The 18,455-nt window shown below is 53.8% G+C and overlaps 1 protein-coding gene across 2 annotated transcripts in view; it reads right to left on the bottom strand.

Annotated features, from left to right (window-relative positions):
* The window catches only part of MYRF (myelin regulatory factor), a 59,632-nt gene extending 44,081 nt beyond the window's left edge, over positions 1-15,551 (bottom strand). For both annotated transcript variants that reach the window (XM_061374951.1, XM_061374961.1), the window contains exon 1: positions 15,419-15,551. In XM_061374951.1, the coding sequence (XP_061230935.1) occupies positions 15,419-15,464 (46 nt within the window). In that variant the 5' untranslated portion in view covers positions 15,465-15,551. The remainder of the gene's footprint in view (positions 1-15,418) is intronic.
* Positions 15,552-18,455: the final 2,904 nt, after the last annotated feature.

The raw sequence follows: 18,455 nt of genomic DNA, 5'->3' as shown, positions 1-18,455 counted from the left end.
CTGGCACGCTGCTTGAGGATGCTGGTGGGGAGGGAAGCACACGGAGGAGAGGATGGGGAGGTCACAGGGAGGTGGGAGGCACTGGCTGCACACATTCCTGCAGGGAGAGCAGCTCCTCTTGATGAGCAGAATGAGGTGTCTCCACCGGTTTCACAACCAGAGGCAAATGGGACTTAAATAAGGGTGAGACGGGTCCAAAGGGAGATAGAGCTCATGGCAGCACTGCCTGAGCTGTGGGTGCAGAAGCACAAGGGATACAGGAGGGTGGTAACACCTTTATAAAAGACTGTGAAGAGAAAGCTCCTGAAGGGGAGACCTTAGAGCAGCTCCAGTGCCTAAAGGGGCTGCAGGGAACCTGGAGAGGGGCTTGGGACAAGGGCCTGTAGGGCCAGGCCAAGGGGAATGGCTTGAACCTGCCCGAGGGGAGACTGAGCTGAGCTCTTAGGCAGAAGCTCTTCCCTGTGAGGGTGCTGAGGCGCTGGCACAGGGTGCCCAGAGAAGCTGTGGCTGCCCCATCCCTGGCAGTGCTCAAGGACACAGGGGCTTGGAGCAAGCTGCTCCAGTGGAAGGGGTTGGGGTTGGAGCTGGAGGAGCTTTAAGCTCCCTTCCAACCCAAACCAGGTTGGGATTCTGTGACTGAGCTCAAGAGAGATGCATGAGGGTCAGGACCGAGAGCCCTCTCCTGGTCCCTGGCGTGGGCAGAGCCCTGGTACCCATCCCTCTGCGCTCCCTTCATCACAGAGGACCAGAGGCTGCAGCTGCTGCTGCTTCCCAACACTTCTCAGCCAGCTTCTTCCACCAGCTCACACACTGCTGCTGCTGCTATTGTAAAGCACCTGCTGGGAGAGCAGCGTGCATGTCCTGGGGGAACAACCCTGTCCTGCTGCCAGCCAGCACTGTGACAAAGAGCCGAGTGATGAGGGAAGAGTGGAAACCACCCCAATTGCATGAGTCATTAGATCAATAGATTAAAAGCCCTCTTAGAGCCTTCTGTCCAGGCCAGCATAAGGTCATTCATTCCCAGCTCACTCCTTGGGGCTCTGCCTTGTGTCTGGACTTCCAGCACTTCCCTTTGGGAGATGATGCTGCAGCCCCACACTCCTCCGAGCCCAACCTGAATGCTGCTTTTCTTATCTCCACTCACCACCAGTCCCCATGTGCTAAAGAGCAAAGATTTCACAGCTGGGCCATTCACCATCTTCTAACCACAGGCAAACTCCTCCAGCCCTGGCTACCATCAGCCTGCCATTAACTGTCTCCTGTGACACAGCAATCCTTATGCTCTTCCTTCCCATTGCTACCCCAGCATGCATCCCAGCCAGGAGCAGGGAGGATGTCTCTCTCCCTTTGGATAGCTATGTATCTTCTTGCATCACTTTTCACCCTCTCAGTGCTTGGAGCATCCTTAGGTTGCTAAATACACTCATTGAGGTGCCTCTGTCACAACTCACCCTGAGGGCTCTGAGGCGTTGGTTGGTGTCAATTCAGATACCAACCAGGCAGCCCAAGTCCTGCAGCATTTACAGCCTTGAAGTCCTCCCATGCCAAATGCCATCCTGATTAGAAACCAGAACATGAGAGAGATCAATCACAGCGTCACCAATGGAGCTGAAATACAGGTGTTAACATAGAGACATCAAAGAGGGGTTACAAGCATAGACCCAGGGACTGGTACCTGGGGCAAAGCCATGCAGGGGTTTTTATTGCTCTTCTCCACTGTTTGTCTGGAAGAGGGCATGGGAATACTGGAAAGACCATGGTAAAGGTCAAAATAACACTGCTTGGGGGGCACAAGAAGCCTTACAGAAGTCCCTATCTGGCCTGTTTGTCACCCAGAGGCTGAGCAGTGGTTGAATCCTCATATATATGAACTCACATTGGAATAAGCAGCCTGCTGAGAGGCAGCTTCAGCCTTGTGAAGGGGATATGGCACCTGGAGTGGAAGATGCGACAGCACCAGCATGAAATAAGACATTGCCCCCATCAGCGGGCAACAGCTTTCCCATGGAGATGAACCATGGAGGAGCATCTGCTCCTTGTGTTCGCAAAGCACAGCCCCAGCAGGCCCATGGCCCTCGTGTCTGACAGCAATGACTATGAATATTCATATTCATACTAATGAATATTAATTATTCAGCTCTATTAATGATTCTCTATTAATTATTATAGTCTGGTCACCAGCTTTTGGAAGCTATATAAGGATAGAACTCTCAGAGATGCTGGAGGAGCAATTCCACCTCTTGGGTATCTTGGGGGCTCCTCTTAGCTGTAGAGCCCACTGTGCTCTGAGACAACAGTGAGGCAGCAAGCAGGCTCTCAACAGATACAAGAAGCTCAGGGAGACAAAACAAATGTTCTCAGCACAGAAAACCACAACCACAGTCCCACTGTGCTTCAGGCTCTCCACACCACCAGTTATGGACAGAGGTTTCACAGGTAACTTAGGGATTAAAAGCTGATTTGGGATTTTCAGTACCTCAGGAACACTTCTGACAATATGTTCCTATTTCCCTACTCCCACCAACCCTCCCAAGAGGGTTCTATTGGCAAAATTCATCCGTAGCACATGTTACTGCAGCTCCATGAGTCATGAGCTGACCATAGACAGGGAGCAAAGGAAGCCCTGGTAAAGTCCCACTCCCAAAAGAGCAGCAGAGCCCATTGGGTTCATCCCTTGTCCCAAGTCTTCCAGCCAGTCCCCAGCTCTGAAGGGAGCTTCCTTGGACACACAAGTGATAAACCATTCCTTAACCTCAGCAGAGAGATGCTGACATCTGATCCGGAGCTACTCTCCCTCCAAAGGCTGTAGGGCAATTCCTCACTACCTACAGACCTCAGAGCAGCCTTCCAGTATCTGAAGGGGGCATACAGGGATGCTGGGGAGGGACTCTTCATTAGGGACTGTAGTGATAGGACAAGGGGTAATGGGTTAAAACTGAAACAGGGGAAGTTTAGATTGGATCTAAGGAGGAAATTCTTTCCTGTTAGGGTGGTGAGGCACTGGAATGGGTTGTCCAGGGAGGTTGTGAATGCTCCACCCCTGGTGGTGTTCAAGGCCAGGCTGGACACAGGGGCTTGGAGCACCCTGCTCTAGTGGAAGGTGTCCCTGCCCATGGCAGGGGTTGGAGCTGGATGGGCTTTAAGGTCCCTTCCAACCCAACCCATCGCATGATCCCATGATTCATTCATCGCTCAGTGATCTTCCTGAAGCTCTTCCACCCAAGCTGTGTCTACAAATGGCAAACAGGCTGCAACGCCCATCCTGCCAAAGAGGGCCATCCTCCCATCCCCACATCCCAAGGGGCTCTCTATGGGGCTGGAGCTGACCTCCTGGCATGAAGGGTGGTGGGAAGGCCCTGGCAGCACAGCACTGCTGTCCAAGGTACCGCCACACCACCGCACCCATCACCTCTTCCCACCAGCACACATCCAATGGAACTGCTGAGCAGTCTCTTTCCCAGAGGGAAAATCCACACTTACTGAATGACCACAGCAGCCTCTATCAGTTATTTGTCCAGTGTCTGTTCCTACAGCTCCAACCCCTGCGACATCTCTGCCAATGTGGGACAACAGTTCCCAACATTACTGGCCTCTTGTTTCCATGTAGTTGTTGTGCAAGGGTACAAGGAAGGACAAGATGGATCTTGGCCTTCAGATCTGTTGCAAGAGGCTGGTGGACCTCAGCTCTGCCTCTGCCAGGACCTTCCCTTTATAGGGACCTGCATTGAGCCCAGCCAGTGAGTCAGCCCCATGACCTGTACACTGCACTCCAGTTGGAAACCCACGCTCTTCTGTTTCATAGAATCCCAGAGTGGTTTGGGTTGGAAGGGACCTTAAAACTCATCCAGTTCCAACCCCTGCCATGGGCAGGGACACCTTCCACTCGAGCAGCTTGCTCCAAGCCCCATCAATTTGCTTCTTTGGAAGCAAAAGAATTGCTGACAATTCCTGATGCTCTGCACCAAGCCTCTTTGACTTCTCCCATCCCTAGGAGAAGTCCTCAGCCCTTAAGAGCTCTCAGGCATAATCCAAAGGCAAAGACTGACCCGTTTCTCATCGTTCAGGACATACTCACCCCTATCAGAGCCCCAAACCAGAGCTATGGGGTTTGGGTTGATTGGTTGGTTGAGTTTTGTGTTGGTTTGGTTTGGGCTTTTTAGAGATGAGACACAAACCTACAACCACACGTGATGAGGAGCCCCACAGTTGTTCCTGCAAGCACGGATGTTAACCTCAACCTCGGAGATAGATTCTCTGTGGCAGTAAAAAACTCACCAACCATACTGCTCTTCCATACTTTCAGGTTGAGATTGCATTGCTCAAAGCTGTTCTATGGCTCAGCTTAGAAGATCCGATAGTTCCTTCCAACCCGAAACTCAGTTCAGCATCTTTACTGCCACTCCCTGGGCCTTATGAGCAAGCAAGGGAAGAGGTGCAGGCAGGGATGAGAACAGACAGGAGAGGTCACTTTGTCCCAGGTGGTCCTCAGCTGCCTCTGTAAGGTTCATCCCTTCACTCTTCCACCCTTCACCTGAACCATAAAGACCTCAGGGCAAGACCTCTACCAGTCCAAGATCAGTCCAAAGAGGTTTGGACCTCCCTCTTGCTGCAATGCAACCAGTGATGAGACCTCACGTGGAGCATTGTGTGCAGTTCTGGTGTCCTCAACATAAAAAGGACATGGATCTGTTGGAACAAGTCCAGAGGAGGCCACGAGGATGCTCAGGGGCTGGAGCACCTCCTGTATGGAGATAGGCTGAGAAAGTTGGGGCTGCTCAGCCTGGAGAAGAGAAGCTGCGTGGAGACCTCAGAGCAGCTTCCAGTGTCTGAAGGGGGCCTATAGGGATGCTGGGGATGGACTCTTCATTAGGGACTGTAGTGACAGGACAAGGGGTAATGGGTTCAAACTGAAACAGGGGAAGTTTAGATTGGATCTAAGGAAGAAGTTCTTTACTGTAAGGGTGGTGAGGCACTGGAATGGGTTGCCCAGGGAGGTTGTGAATGCTCCATCCCTGGCTGTGTTCAGGACCAGGTTGGACAGAGCTTTGGATGACATGGTTTACTGTGAGGTGTCCCTGCCCATGGCAGGGGGTTGGAACTGGATGATCTTAAGGTCCTTTCCAACCCTAAGTATTCTCTGATTCTATGATGAACACCTTAACCATGTGAGACTGCCCAACCACTCACTGGGACAAAGCTTCTGGATTTATTGAGTGCTCTCAAGCTTGGGAAACACCAAAAAAGGTTTAACATGGTTTTCCTGTACCAATAAAGGCCTAAAACCAACAACCACCACCCTGAGCCATTCAAACACCAGGCTGGGCAAAGAAGAAACAAGTTGGGGTTTAGTTCTGCCTAACCAGAGACCTCCATAAGGCTCCTTCAGGCAGTGCCTATCCCCAGGGAGGAAAACACATTTAAAGCACAGAATTAAAGCACAAGGAGACATCACACCAACTTTCTGCATCCCATTCCCACTACTGAGTCCTCATAGCTTACTCTCAGTGTGGTTTGGTTTCCAAAACTGCAGAGAAGAGGGTTGAAGTAATAAAGCCCAGTAAATCCCACTACTTCCCTCCACTGGTGAGCCAATGGGAAGTGTTCCAACGTACACGTGATGCCTGGTATCAGCGCATCACAGCTCACTGTCCCTGGTACCATTCCCATCTCTTCCAAAGCCAAACCCGGCCCCATGTCAGGATCACCATTGACTTGTGCCTTCACTGAATCAAGAAAGTTGTGCTGAAAATCCATGGTAGGGACAGGCCAAGGGGAATGGCTTGAACCTGCCCGAGGGGAGACTGAGCTGAGCTCTTAGGCAGAAGCTCTTCCCTGGGAGGGTGCTGAGGCGCTGGCACAGGGTGCCCAGAGAAGCTGTGGCTGCCCCATCCCTGGCAGTGCTCAGGGCCAGGTTGGACACAGGGGCTTGGAGCAAGCTGCTCCAGTGGAAGGGGTTGGGGTTGGAACTGGATGCGCTTTAAGCTCCCTTCCAACCCAAACCAAGCTGGGATTCTAAGGTCTATGGAATAACTGGGTTGACTGTCAACTGGTTCCTCTTCCCAAGACAATGCATGAGGCACAACCTCCAGCACCGAAAATTCTCTTTTTGGGCTGTATGGACTGTGGAAATATATATATATACATATCTATATAGATATATATATCTCCACAGTCTGTATGTCCTCACCTTGCTGTTTTCTGTGTCCTTTCAGCCCATCAACACCTATGAGATCAGTTCTGAAACATCATTTATCACCCCTCTCTCTTCACCTACACATTCCACTATGCTGCATGTGAAAACCCATCACTATCCACCTCACCACTCCAACACCCCTTCCCAAAAACTGGGTTAATACAGACAGAGGGAAGGGAGATAGGCACAAGTCCTCTAACTTCCCCCTACCCAGAACTGCTCACTGACCTCAGGTATTGATTTGGATGGGACCTCATCAGGGAAAAGCCCACTATCAGCAAGCAGCCAACAGTAAAATGGCTTTGTGGCCCTATAACCCACAAGTTTGAAGCTGTATTTCATTTCCAACAAAGCCAAAGCACACTTTTTAGTGTTCTAATGAATCAATGTCCATAACCATCGCTTGTCATAACATCAGAAAGAAGCCAAGATCAAGCAGGCTGATAAGCTGTTTGGTTTCCTCTTTGTTTCTAGCTGCAATCAGCACATGGGATTAAATGTCATAAATGACAGTTGTGGATTCCTAAGTATTGTCAGACACAAGCTACGTGAATTCCACACTCCAAATTGAGAGGGATCTACTCTTTATGCTACATTCACTTCCCAAGGCTGCAAGTAAGAGTGGCTCCATGGTCCTTGCCATCAAAGCAGATGGACAGCTTGCAGGGCTTCGGCCTCCAAACCTTCTGGCAACCCTATCCCTTCCACAAATGCTGTCCCATGTGCACCCCATGTCCTCTGCATTGCCTCCTCCCCACCAACTACTGTCTTCTTCTCCTTGGGTTCTTCTCGTTGGGATCAGTTTGGTTTGGAAGCCTACTGAGATAACACACGGAGGTGATGCTGGGGTGATGACAAAGGCCCTCCAAGGGGAAAGGAAATCAAAAGGTGCTTTAATTCCTGTGTTCTAAAAGAAGCAGAGATAGCTCCAAAGCCAGACCATGGCTGCTGCAACAACTGAGCTCCTGAGTCACTTCTGGTCTCACCCCACATCGCTTCAGCGAGTCCATCCAGTCTACACACTGCTCTGCAATCCCAGCCCCACTTGTGCTGCTCTTCCTACTGATGCAGCCTGCAGCCACTCAGGGCATAAGCTCCTTCAAGACACTGCAAGCAAATGATGAGATGAAGGTAAGAAGACTGGATAGAGAAAAGGGATGAGGAAGACAATGAGAGGGTAAGAAGACTTTAACCACTGCAGAGGTTGATACCAGCTTTCCTATGGCCACGCTGGTCTATCACAGCAACTGGGATGTGAAGGAGAATCACTGATGCTGTGCTGTAGCAGAGGGAATGATTCCCACCTCTGCCTGCAGCCTGTGGCCATGCCATAGGATGCTGATCACAGCCACATGGCATTCCCTGGTCCACCCTTTCCTGTGCCCTCAAATCCTGGATCTGAGCACACTGAGGCTATTAAAAACCCCAGCCTTGGCCTTTCCAACCAGTCCTGCTCCCCATCACTCCAAAAGGCAGCACTGGCTCTCATTCCATAAGAAATGCAGCATCCTGGTTCTGCAGCCAGGGCCGGCCACCCTCCCCAGCCCCATTCCCACATCTCCCTTTCTAACAGCACCAAAACAATGCTCAGTGAGATAACTGCTGGGCCCTGGGCATCACATCCCATTTTCCATTGGGAAGGAAGCCTCTCATTCAAACACGAACACGGGAGTACACGGCTGTGGGGTGACCAGACCATCCACATCCACTGAGTCAGGCTGAAGACGTTCTCTGTGCCCACTGTGCAGGGCAAAGGGGACAATGAAGGGCTGGAGCAGCTCTGCTCTGGAGCCAGACTGGGAGAGCTGGGCTGGGGCAGCCTGGACAAGAGAAGGCTCCTGAAGGGGAGACCTGAGAGCAGCTCCAGTGCCTAAAGGGGCTGCAGGGAACCTGGAGAAGGGCTTGGGACAAGGGCCTGTAGGGACAGGCCAAGGGGAATGGCTTGAACCTGCCCGAGGGGAGACTGAGCTGAGCTCTTAGGCAGAAGCTCTTCCCTGTGAGGGTGCTGAGGCGCTGGCACAGGGTGCCCAGAGAAGCTGTGGCTGCCCCATCCCTGGCAGTGCTCAAGGACACAGGGGCTTGGAGCAAGCTGCTCCAGTGGAAGGGGTCCCTGGATGAGCTTTAAGCTCCCTTCCAACCCAAACCACTCTTGGATGCTATGAAACCATAAGTGGAGCCACCACACAGCCAAATGTGTGTTCAATTCAACCCACCCTCAACTTCTAATAGCGCCCATTTCCCCTACACAGCAGCAAACCCTCTTTGGGGCTCTGCACCTCTGCTGCTGCTCTAACACAGCCTCACCCCTCTCTGCCCATCCCCAGTTGTGCCTGGAAAGCACCAAGCAGTCCATGGCATGGGTTCTCCCTCCCATATGATGCTGCCCCATAGGAGGGGCATCCAGCAAGCACCAGCTCAGGCCCAAAGCCACAAGGCTGTAGCTGTTTGTGGCTGCAGTCCCAGCTGCTCCCCTGTCCTCTGGCAAGGCACATGCTGGTTAATGATTCCTCAGACACATTCAGCTTGGTGAGGGCCTTATCAGAGGGTGCAAAGTCCAAGTCCAACCTGCAGCACTACTGGAAGGAGGCAAAGGGGTTCCCAGCAAGGCAGGGAATTCCCCATGGAGAGAGGCACTGGAGGGATGCAGGCCATGGTCTGGGACCCCATCCAGGCAGCACAGAGGAAGGGCAGACACCTGAAGCACTGCTGTGGGAGAGGGGTTTGCTGGCCATAGGCTGGTACCTTCCTAGCACAGCTCCCAGCTCCACATCACTTGGGTCTGGTCCCAGGAGGAGGAATCCATGAGGTTCCTAAACCAAAGTGGTCCAGGACAACGGCCACATCCCTTTGAAAAGCCTCTTCTGGTTCTCACTAAGTGACCATGCAGAGAACAAGGGTAGTAAGGAGAACAAAAGAGGGGTAAAGCAGGAAGCAGACCACAGAACTATGATAGGAAGCAGGAAGTCCATGGGGAGAACTTCCCTGCATAGCACCCATGTGGGGGCCTGGTACAGGGAAGCAGTGGCTGCCCCATCATTGGCAGTGCTCAAGGCCAGGTTGGACACAGGGGCTTGGAGCAAGCTGCTCCAGGGGAAGGGGTTGGGGTTGGAGCTGGAGGACCCATTCTATTCCATGCTTACGCAGCCAGTGGCATGCAGCTGGGATGACTTCGGCTCCAAAAGCCATTCCTAGTGAATGCTAGACAAGGGTGAGGGTGCGGAGGGGAATCCTGCCTGCCCAGCACCCCTGTAAGGCTCCTCCTTGCCCAGCATCTCCTTCCCATGCCCTGGCATGCAGCAGCCCTTGCGCAAGCCCTGTGCAGGGAGCAGCAGGGGTCACCAGGCTCTCTGAGTCACCCCGTCTCCATCAGCCTGGTCACACCTCCAGCTCCATTCCCTTCCCAGCCACCTCTTCCTGCTCCTTGCTCCCAAAGCCCGTCCTGCTCCGTGTCCAGGACATCAGCCTGCTGAAGATACATTAACCAGAGCATGGGCAAAGTACCTCCATGGAGCCCGTGTTGTGCTCACCGTTGCTCCCTCTGAATCACAACCCACCCCTTATCAGATGCCTTGAGGATCCACCCTCCTATGAGCAGCTCTCTGGCTTGACTCCATACGGATGGTTCCTGTGCGTTTCCCAGCCAGGAAAAAGGAGTTTTGGGGGGGAAAAGGGAGAAAGGGAAGACCCCAGAGAAGAACCAGCACTGTCACACCATCATACTGGCAGCAGCAGATTGTTCTGCACTAGCACTGTCCTGAGCAGCGGATGGGGACCCGTGTTTTGGATGAAGAGTTCAGGACCCTGCTGCTGCTGGTCCTGTTGAGATGGAGGTGGCAGCTTCCCCCCATGGGCTCAGCCAAGCTCTGCAGACCACAGGTGATGAGCTCAAAGTCACATCTTCCTCTCCTTATGCCCTAGGATGGAGTGGGCTCAGCATCATCCTCACGTTACCTGCTCTGGTTGATGGCCTGTGCTGCGCAGAGGCACACACCACATGGAGCTTGAAATAGAAGGGGAAGAGAACGGGACCAGGAAGCAGTCACACTGGGAAAGAGAGATGGAGAAGGGAAAGCAAGGGTGGGCAAACCCGTGCTGTTACCTGCTCGGATCCAGCGCATCCTGAGCATGGTGAGAGCAGATGTCAGGATCCTGCTGTGTCCCTGCTCTCCCCCTCTGTCACCATGCTGCTTAGCTCAGCGTGCCCAGGTCCCAGCGCTGCTGCCTGTGGGTTTCCCTATTCCCTTAGGGAATAGTGGGAGGGCCCGGGAGGAGGCTGCTGCTGTGCTCTGGGATTTGGCTCTGCAGGGGGATTACCAGGAGGGATGGTCATGTGTTAGTGCTGTACCAGGTTCCCCAGGACCATTCTGTCACGGGCTGGCTCCGTGCAGAGCACTGCACACAAAGCCTCTTACCTTCCCACTGCACCAGCCGGGCCATGGAGATGCTGTCACCCTGCAGAGCCACCTCCCCAGAGTGGGGTCTAGGTAGGGAGCACCCAGTGATGCGCTGCAGGGATCACGTTGGGCTTCTCACATCAACCCCATGGCTCTCCACAGGGTTTCCCTGCTGCTTTCCCTCTGCTCGCACTCAAACAGCTCCATGCAGGGGGTGCAGCAAAGCCTCTCTCCAGCACAGCATCAGGGCTTGAAGATGCGGTTAGGGGATGCTAAGGGGCAGCCAGGCACTGACCAGGCAGGCGCCTTGTTCAGCCTGGACAAGAGAAGGCTCCTGAAGGGGAGACCTGAGAGCAGCTCCAGTGCCTAAAGGGGCTGCAGGGAACCTGGAGAGGGGCTTGGGACAAGGGCCTGTAGGGCCAGGCCAAGGGGAATGGCTTGAACCTGCCCGAGGGGAGACTGAGCTGAGCTCTTAGGCAGAAGCTCTTCCCTGTGAGGGTGCTGAGGCGCTGGCACAGGGTGCCCAGAGAAGCTGTGGCTGCCCCATCCCTGGCAGTGCTCAAGGACACAGGGGCTTGGAGCAAGCTGCTCCAGTGGAAGGGGTTGGGGTTGGAGCTGGAGGAGCTTTCAGCTCCCTTCCAACCCAAACCAGGCTGGGATTCTATGATTCTCCTTCCAGTGTCTTCAGCCTCAAGAAACCACCGCTCCCTCCCTCCACACTCCAAAGCAGTGAAATCCTTCTCTGCTCATTCCCATCCACCTCCAAACCTCCCTGCAGACACACAGCACAGAGGGACCCATCCTGTACAATGCAGCACAGTTTGCAGGGTTTAGTTCTTTACTTCAGCCCCATCCTTCCACACTTCCTCATCTAAGGAACACGAGGCAATGGCCTAGCCCTCTCCCTGCAGGGCTGCAAGGCAGCATTTCCTCCTTATACATAACGTACTCCATGATACACAATAAAACCCACCAAGAAAGTAACTCATGGCATTAACACACGCACTGCTATGGGCAAACCCAGTCTCTAATGCAAACTGGCTGCCTTGCTGCTGGTAAATGGCCTGATGCTTTACCCAGCGCCTGCGACCCCTCCAGCATCACACACAGACCCATGGGGCAACCCCATAAACGTGCTTCTGAATGCTCCAGCTGCTTGTGCTCAGTGAAACCCTGCAAAGAGCTGGGTCCCCATTCCCCCACTGGAATCCAGCCCTTCCTATCCACCCCACTGCCGTTCCCCACCTACAGCTCACCCCCAGACTCTTCCCATTCGCCATTCCTTCTCCATCTCTCAGCCATCTGCCAACCCCCCCCCCTCCCCGCTCCCCCAGCCCTGCTCTGCACATCCTGCCCCATAGACATTCTTTACCAGCCTCTTATCTCATAAATTAGCCATGGGAGCGAGCGGGATCCCGAATAGCTGAGCTCTGGCGTAACTGTTTCCCTGACGCGAGGGGCAGGCAGGGAGGAAGGTGAGCTTTCTAGCAGGGTGCCAGCCAAGGGTCAGACGCTTTCAACTCCCTCCTCTGCCTTTGATACAGAATACGAATGCTCTGCGTAAACACTCCCAGTGCCATGGAAGAGACCAAACTCCTCTCGCTTCGCTGCCAGAAGCATCGGCATCCCACGCTCTCCGCCTCCGAGCTCCCCTTGGCAGGATGGTCCTGGGCATCATCAAATCCATTTAACAGTGATCCTAATGGAAACCAGGACAGTGATGGTCTTCCCAATGCAGGCAAACCCACCTTAAAGATGCTCAGAGGCCGTGCTGACGATCAGACCCACGCTCACAGCATCTTCATTTCAGGAGGGTGTGAAGTGATGCTTAATCCATCGCTTTCCCAGCCCCTTCCCAAATCAACCAGGTCGGAAAAGACCTTTAAGACCACCAAGTCCAATTGTTTCCCAGCACTGCCGACGCCACCACTAACCCATGGCACTGAGGCCTCATCTCCATAGTGTGTGAACACTTGCAGGGCCGGTGCCTGCAGCCCTGCCCTGGGCAGCCTGTTCCAATGCCTGAGCACCCCCTGGGGCAGGAATTGTTCCTCAGCTCCATCTAACCCTGCCCTGGTGCAGCTTGAGGCCGGTTCCTCTTGTCCCATCCCTTGTTCCTTGGGAGCAGAGCCCAGCCCCTCCTGGCTCCATCCTCCCATCAGGCAGTTGTAGAGAGCAATAAGATCACATCAAAGCCTTGGCCTTTTCACATCGTTTTGCTGCTCCATCCTTGCACATCCCAGATCCCACTCTCTAGGAGCAGACGGATACATTGCAGGGCAGCAAGGCCTGAGAGCTCTCATTATGAAACTGGAGACAGGGAATCGGACCTGAGATCATGGGAACACTCACTGCCCTGGACAAGCCTTGCTCTACAGATGGGACCTGCTGCTGGAGCCAGGCAAATGCCAGGCTTTGGAATGAGCACAGCCCCCAGCCCTCTTCCACACCTCATCCAGCACAGCCCCCGCCCCCAAAAAGCCTGCCAGGAGAGCCCAGTTAATCCTTGTCTGACACTGACATACCGAGTGCTACCCGAGCACTAAGGCATTGCTCTTATACACGGTGGGGTTGCTTCCCGCAGGCTCGGATCCCGGGCAAAGGCAAGCAAAGGAAAGGGAATTCCCAAATTAATTGAATCTGCAGGAAGAGATCCCTTTAGTGTAAAACCTCTGCTTGGAGAGGATGTGATCTGTGAGGAGGAAAACCGCTTTGCTATAGGAGAAAAGGTGGTTTGAAGATGTCCCCCATAGGAAGGGAATCGGACACCTAAAGAAGTGATGGGCAGCGAGGGACTGGTTCTACTCATGGCTTGATGCCTGTAAATGAATAAAGTCTGTCAGAGCTTGTTCCCCATTAGATGACACATCCGGAAGCCATTAATCCTACAGGACAGCGAGATTCCAGGGCAAATCCCACTCCGTGCTGCGCTCTCAGGCACGGACCTTCCCTTCCAAACCCCAGCGGCTCAGCCTGGCCACGTGCTCCTTCCCAGTACCGCGATCCGAGCATGCACAAAAGGGAAGAACCTTGCTCCTTCTTGTGCTGCACCAACGGAACTGAGCAGGAATCCTCCCTGCAAAGCTTTCTCCTCTTCCCCCATCACCCTCAAACGCTGTGCTGTAATAGATGCTCCTTAATGACGCCACCCAAGGGATCTGCTGCCCAAACGCAACCATCAGCCACAACGGGTTCCATTGGAAACTGAGCTTTAGGATGGTCTAAACAGAGAGTTATACAAGGGAGCAACCAGAAACACCCTTCAGGTTCCCTCGCTTGCAGGGATGAGGTGGTTTTACTTCAAAAGAGAGAAAAAGGCCGAAAGAAGGAAGGGGGAAGAGGCAAAAAGATAAAGTGAGAAAGAAGGGAAAGAAGGGAAAAGAGGAAAGAATCCCAGGATGGTTGAGGTTGGCAGGGACCTCTTGAGGTCATCTCCACATCTCCAGCAGGGTCACCCACAAAGCAAGAACAAAACAGGAGAAGAAAGAACCCTTCCACCTGCCAAATGATGCTCTGGGGAGGGAGAGAGGGATTCCACTGGTACAAAGGAAAGGCAGAGACAGGCAGTGAGGAACTGGTGCTGGGCAGGCGCTGGGTGGGTGCTCAGGGCCCAGTGGACAGGAGTTAGGAGATGGGTCCAAGCGGAACCCTAAAAGCAAAACAAAGGCTCTGAAGGCTGAAGACACGTTGGGAGTGCAGGAGAAGAGCCCTTGTGGTGAGGCTTCCCATCCCTGGTGCTCCTGGGAACCCCAAACCATGGCTGGGACAAACAGGGAATGCTTTTCCCCTTGGAGAAGAGGAGGTGCATTAGTGATGCATCACACGGATGCCAGAAGGGAGGAGAGTGAGAAGGGAGCAGCATGAGCCCCTGTTTGCTCTGAGAGCATCTCCTGCTTGTGGTGCATCTTCACCTTCCTCCCCAGGGTAAGTCCTTCCACCAGCCAAAGAAACAGAAGGGACACAAAGCACAGGATGAGGACACCAGAGGGGATCCATCTCTGCCCCATGCACACAACCCGCTCTCCATGGACCAGTATCCCCCCCAGCAGACCCCAAACTGTCCCATCAGCAGTAAGGCCCTATTGACACAACGCTAGGATGGGTGCGTTGTCCCCCACTCAACCGGTTGGGTACCAGGGGCTCCCTCCAAGGTGCACAACGCACAGCAACCAAACCCTCTGCCCTGGCAAACGTCCCATCAGAGAACAAGGGGCACACGGTGCGGGCACAGCACCAGGGAGGGGAAACAAAGACACCAGCACAAGGGAGACGCAACAACACAGTCAACAAGGAAGAGCAGAGCCAACAAAGCCAGACCGGGGAGAAGCAAACACGGACCAAGGGAAGCGCAACAAAGGGAACGGAGGTCCCAAAGCCGCACGGTGCAGTCCCCATCAACCCCTCAGGTGCCTGGAGCAGCCCCGTTTCGCTCCTGCTTGAGGGAGAGTGAACTCTTTACAAGCACTTTTCCACCCTTGGTTTGGGTACAAGCTGCTGTCGGTTTGCACTGACGGGAAAGAGACTGATCTATAGGGATGCCCGAAGGGGCTTGGGGCTGGGGTTGGACACTGACGGCGTGGGGTTTGCTGCTGGAGGCCCTGTGTTCTCCATCGGAGTGAGCTCCCCAGTGAACCTGCTTCCAGCACCCTGAAACCCAGCCCATGAGCACATGAGGCTGTGCCAAGGGGAGCGGGCAGCAGGAGCCTGACCCCACGGTGATGCCCACACCGCAGCTTCCTACGAGCACCGTCCTCAACGGGGTGGCGGCGGGCACCCAACGGACACCGCAACGGACCCGGAGCGCACCGGGGCACCGAGGCTCAGCTTTTACCTTCAAAGAAGCGCTGCAGAGCCTCCGTCTCGTCCACCACCTCCATGGCTCTGCCATGCACCGCGCCGGCAGCCTCAGTGTCCGTGCCCACCGCAGAGCATCCCCCGGGCTCCCTGCGCTCCGTCGCCGTCCTCACCCCGGTCCCGGTCTCGGTCCCGGTCTCGGTGCCGGTGCCGGTGCCGCTGCCGGCGCCGAGCGCGCCCGCCCGCAGCCCATCGGCCTCCGCCGCTGCCCCCGAACCTGCGGCTGCCGCGGCCGCTCCTCCCCTCCGCTCCTCCTCCGCTTCCTCCTCCTTCTCTTCCTCCTCCCGCCGGCAGGGAGAGCCCGTCCGGAACCGGGGCTCCCCCCCCCCCCCCAAACCCAGCTCCTTGTGTGTCCTTACGGTGCCTTTCCCCACTAGAAAAACCCCACTTCTCACACCCGAAACCGGGTCTTTGTCCCCCAAAACAGTGCCTTTTCCCACGATAGAAGCCTCAGTTCTCAAAGACCAAACTGAGTCCTTGCCCTCCCCCCAAAAAAGTGCTTTTTCCCATGATAAAAGCCTCCATTCTCAAACCCAAACCCGGGTCCTCTTCCTCCCCCAAAATTGTCTTTTCCCACTATCAAAGCTCCAATTCCCAACGCTGAAACTGGGTCCTTGTCCCCCCATAAAGTGCTTTTTGCCACTATAAAAGCCTCAGTTCTCAAACCTGAAACTGGGTCCTTGATCCCCCCAAAAGTGCCTTTTCCCACCCAGTTCTCAAGCCTGAAACCAGGTCTCTGTCCCCCCAAAAAAGTGCCTTTTCCACTATAAAAGCCTCAATTCTCAAAGCCAAAACCAGGTCCTTGTTCCCCAAAAATGCCTTCTCCCACTACAGAAACTCCAATTCCCAAAGCCAAAACTGGGTCCTTGTCCCACCAAAAAGTGCCTTTTCCCACCCAGTTCTCAAGCCCTAAACCGGGTCCTTATCCCCCCAAAATGTGCCTTTTTCCATTATAAAAGCCTCAGTTCTCAAGCCTGAAACCAGGTCCTTTTCCCCCCCAGAATGTGCCTTTTCCTACTATAAAAGCCTCAGTTCTCAAGCCTGAAACCAGGTCCTTATCCCCCCAAATGTGCCTTTTCCTACTATAAAAGCCCCAGTTCTCAAGCCCCAAACCGGGTCCTTGGCCCCCCATAAAGTGCTTTTTCCCCGCTATAAAAGCCTCAGTTCTCAAACCTAAACCTGGGTCCTCTTCCCCAAAAAAAATTGCCTTTTCCCACTATAAAATCCTCAATTCTCAAAGCCAAAACTGGGTCCTTGTCCCCCCTAAAAAGTGCCTTTTCCCAATATAAAAACCTCAGTTCTCAAAGCCGAAACTGGATCCTTCTCCCCCCTAAAAAGTGCCTTTTCCCACTATAAAAGCCTCAGTTCTCAAACCTGAAACCAGGTCCTTGACCCACCAAAATGTGCCTTTTCCCACCCAGTTCTAAAGCCTGAAACCAGGTCCTTATCCCCCCATAAAATGCCTTTTCCCACTATAAAAGCCCCAATTCTCAAGCCCGGAACCAGGTCCTTATCCCCCTAAAAAGTGCTTTTTCCCTGCTATAAAAGCCTCAATTCTCAAACCTGAAACCAGGTCCTTGACCCCCCCAAAAATGTGCCTTTTCTACTATACAAGCCTCAGTTCTCAAAGCCAAAACTGGGTCCTTTTCCCCCCAAATATGCCTTCTCCCACTATAGAAGCTCCAATTCCCAAAGCCAAAACTGGATCCTTGTCTCACCAAAAAGTGCCTTTTCCCACCCAGTTCTCAAGCCCAAAACCAGGTCCTTAACCCCCTAAAAAGTGCTTTTTCCCTGCTATAAAAGCCTCAATTCTCAAACCTGAAACCAGGTCCTTGACCCCCCAAAAAAGTGCCTTTTCCCACCCAGTTCACAAACCAAAAACCGGGTCCTTGTCCCCCCAAAAATGCCTTTTCCCACTATCAAAGCTCCAAATCTAAAGCCAAAACCGGGTCCTTATCCCCCTAAAAGTGCCTTTTCCCACTATAAACCCCTCACCCCTCAACCCCAACCACAACCCCCCCAAAACCCCCTCTTCTCCCCACACCCCAGCACTGAGGGAAGGGCCTCTTGTGTTTTCTTGCCCAGATGTGGCCACAATCGCTCCCGATACCCCCCGAAATCAGCTCCGTAACAGCTCAGTATCTAAATGAAGTTACAGTGATGTGACCACAGTTCACCAAAGGCAGAGCCCCTGCCAGGCCAGCACTGTGGGGCCATTCTCTCTGGGGCAGATAAAGCACACAATGAGGTTTTGTCCAGCCCCACAACCCAATTCAGAAGGGCAGATTCTCTCTGATATATAAATATATTTTCCCAGCTCTCACAGCTGTGCAGTGACCAATTCTTCTCTAGGGAGGGGAGAGGGACCGAGGTTTGGGGACAGTAATAGGTCTATTATGTCGGGGATGGAGAGAAAGAGCTCAACAGCCCTTTTTTCTTCTCTTTCTCCCCATCTCTTTCCATTAAGACAATTGTTATTCTCTGGTCCCCCACGCCCCTTGTTCCTGGGCACACAAACCCACCTCCCCCAGCGCTGGGGACAAGCTGTATGGGAAGGAAGTGGATTTGCTCTTGCTGGCCCCAAATCCAGTCAGTACCAAGTCAGGCTTTAAGCCTGGGGTCGGATGGAGCCCCGGAACTAAATGCTCCTGCTACAGTTCAAGCCCTGACTCTTGGTCCCCCGTCCTCCCAACACCGCGTTATCCCTACCCAGCAAGAGCATCCTGGGTGAAGATGCTGGGAACAGAGATCCCAGCGACCCACAGCCCCAGACACGCACTTTACACCTGAGGATGCAACAGAAGATGCTCACGGGGGATCCTTCCCCTTTATTCCACTCTGGGAACACCCCCCTGCAGTCCTGATCCAGCTCTGGGGCAGCAGCACAAGAGGGACATGGAGCTGATGGAGCAAGGGCAGAGGAGGCCATGGGGATGCTGCAATGGAGCAGCTCTGCTCTGGAGCCAGGCTGAGAGGGCTGGGATGGGGCAGCCTGGACAAGAGAAGGCTCCTGA

This window comes from Neopsephotus bourkii, unplaced genomic scaffold (assembly GCF_033783945.1).
Source record: "Neopsephotus bourkii isolate Nb327-2 ecotype Australia unplaced genomic scaffold, CSIRO-AGI_Nbou_v1 NB_177, whole genome shotgun sequence".
NCBI lineage: Eukaryota > Metazoa > Chordata > Aves > Psittaciformes > Psittacidae > Neopsephotus > Neopsephotus bourkii.
Note: the sequence above shows the minus strand (reverse complement) of the source record. Positions and strands in the feature narration are given on the sequence as shown.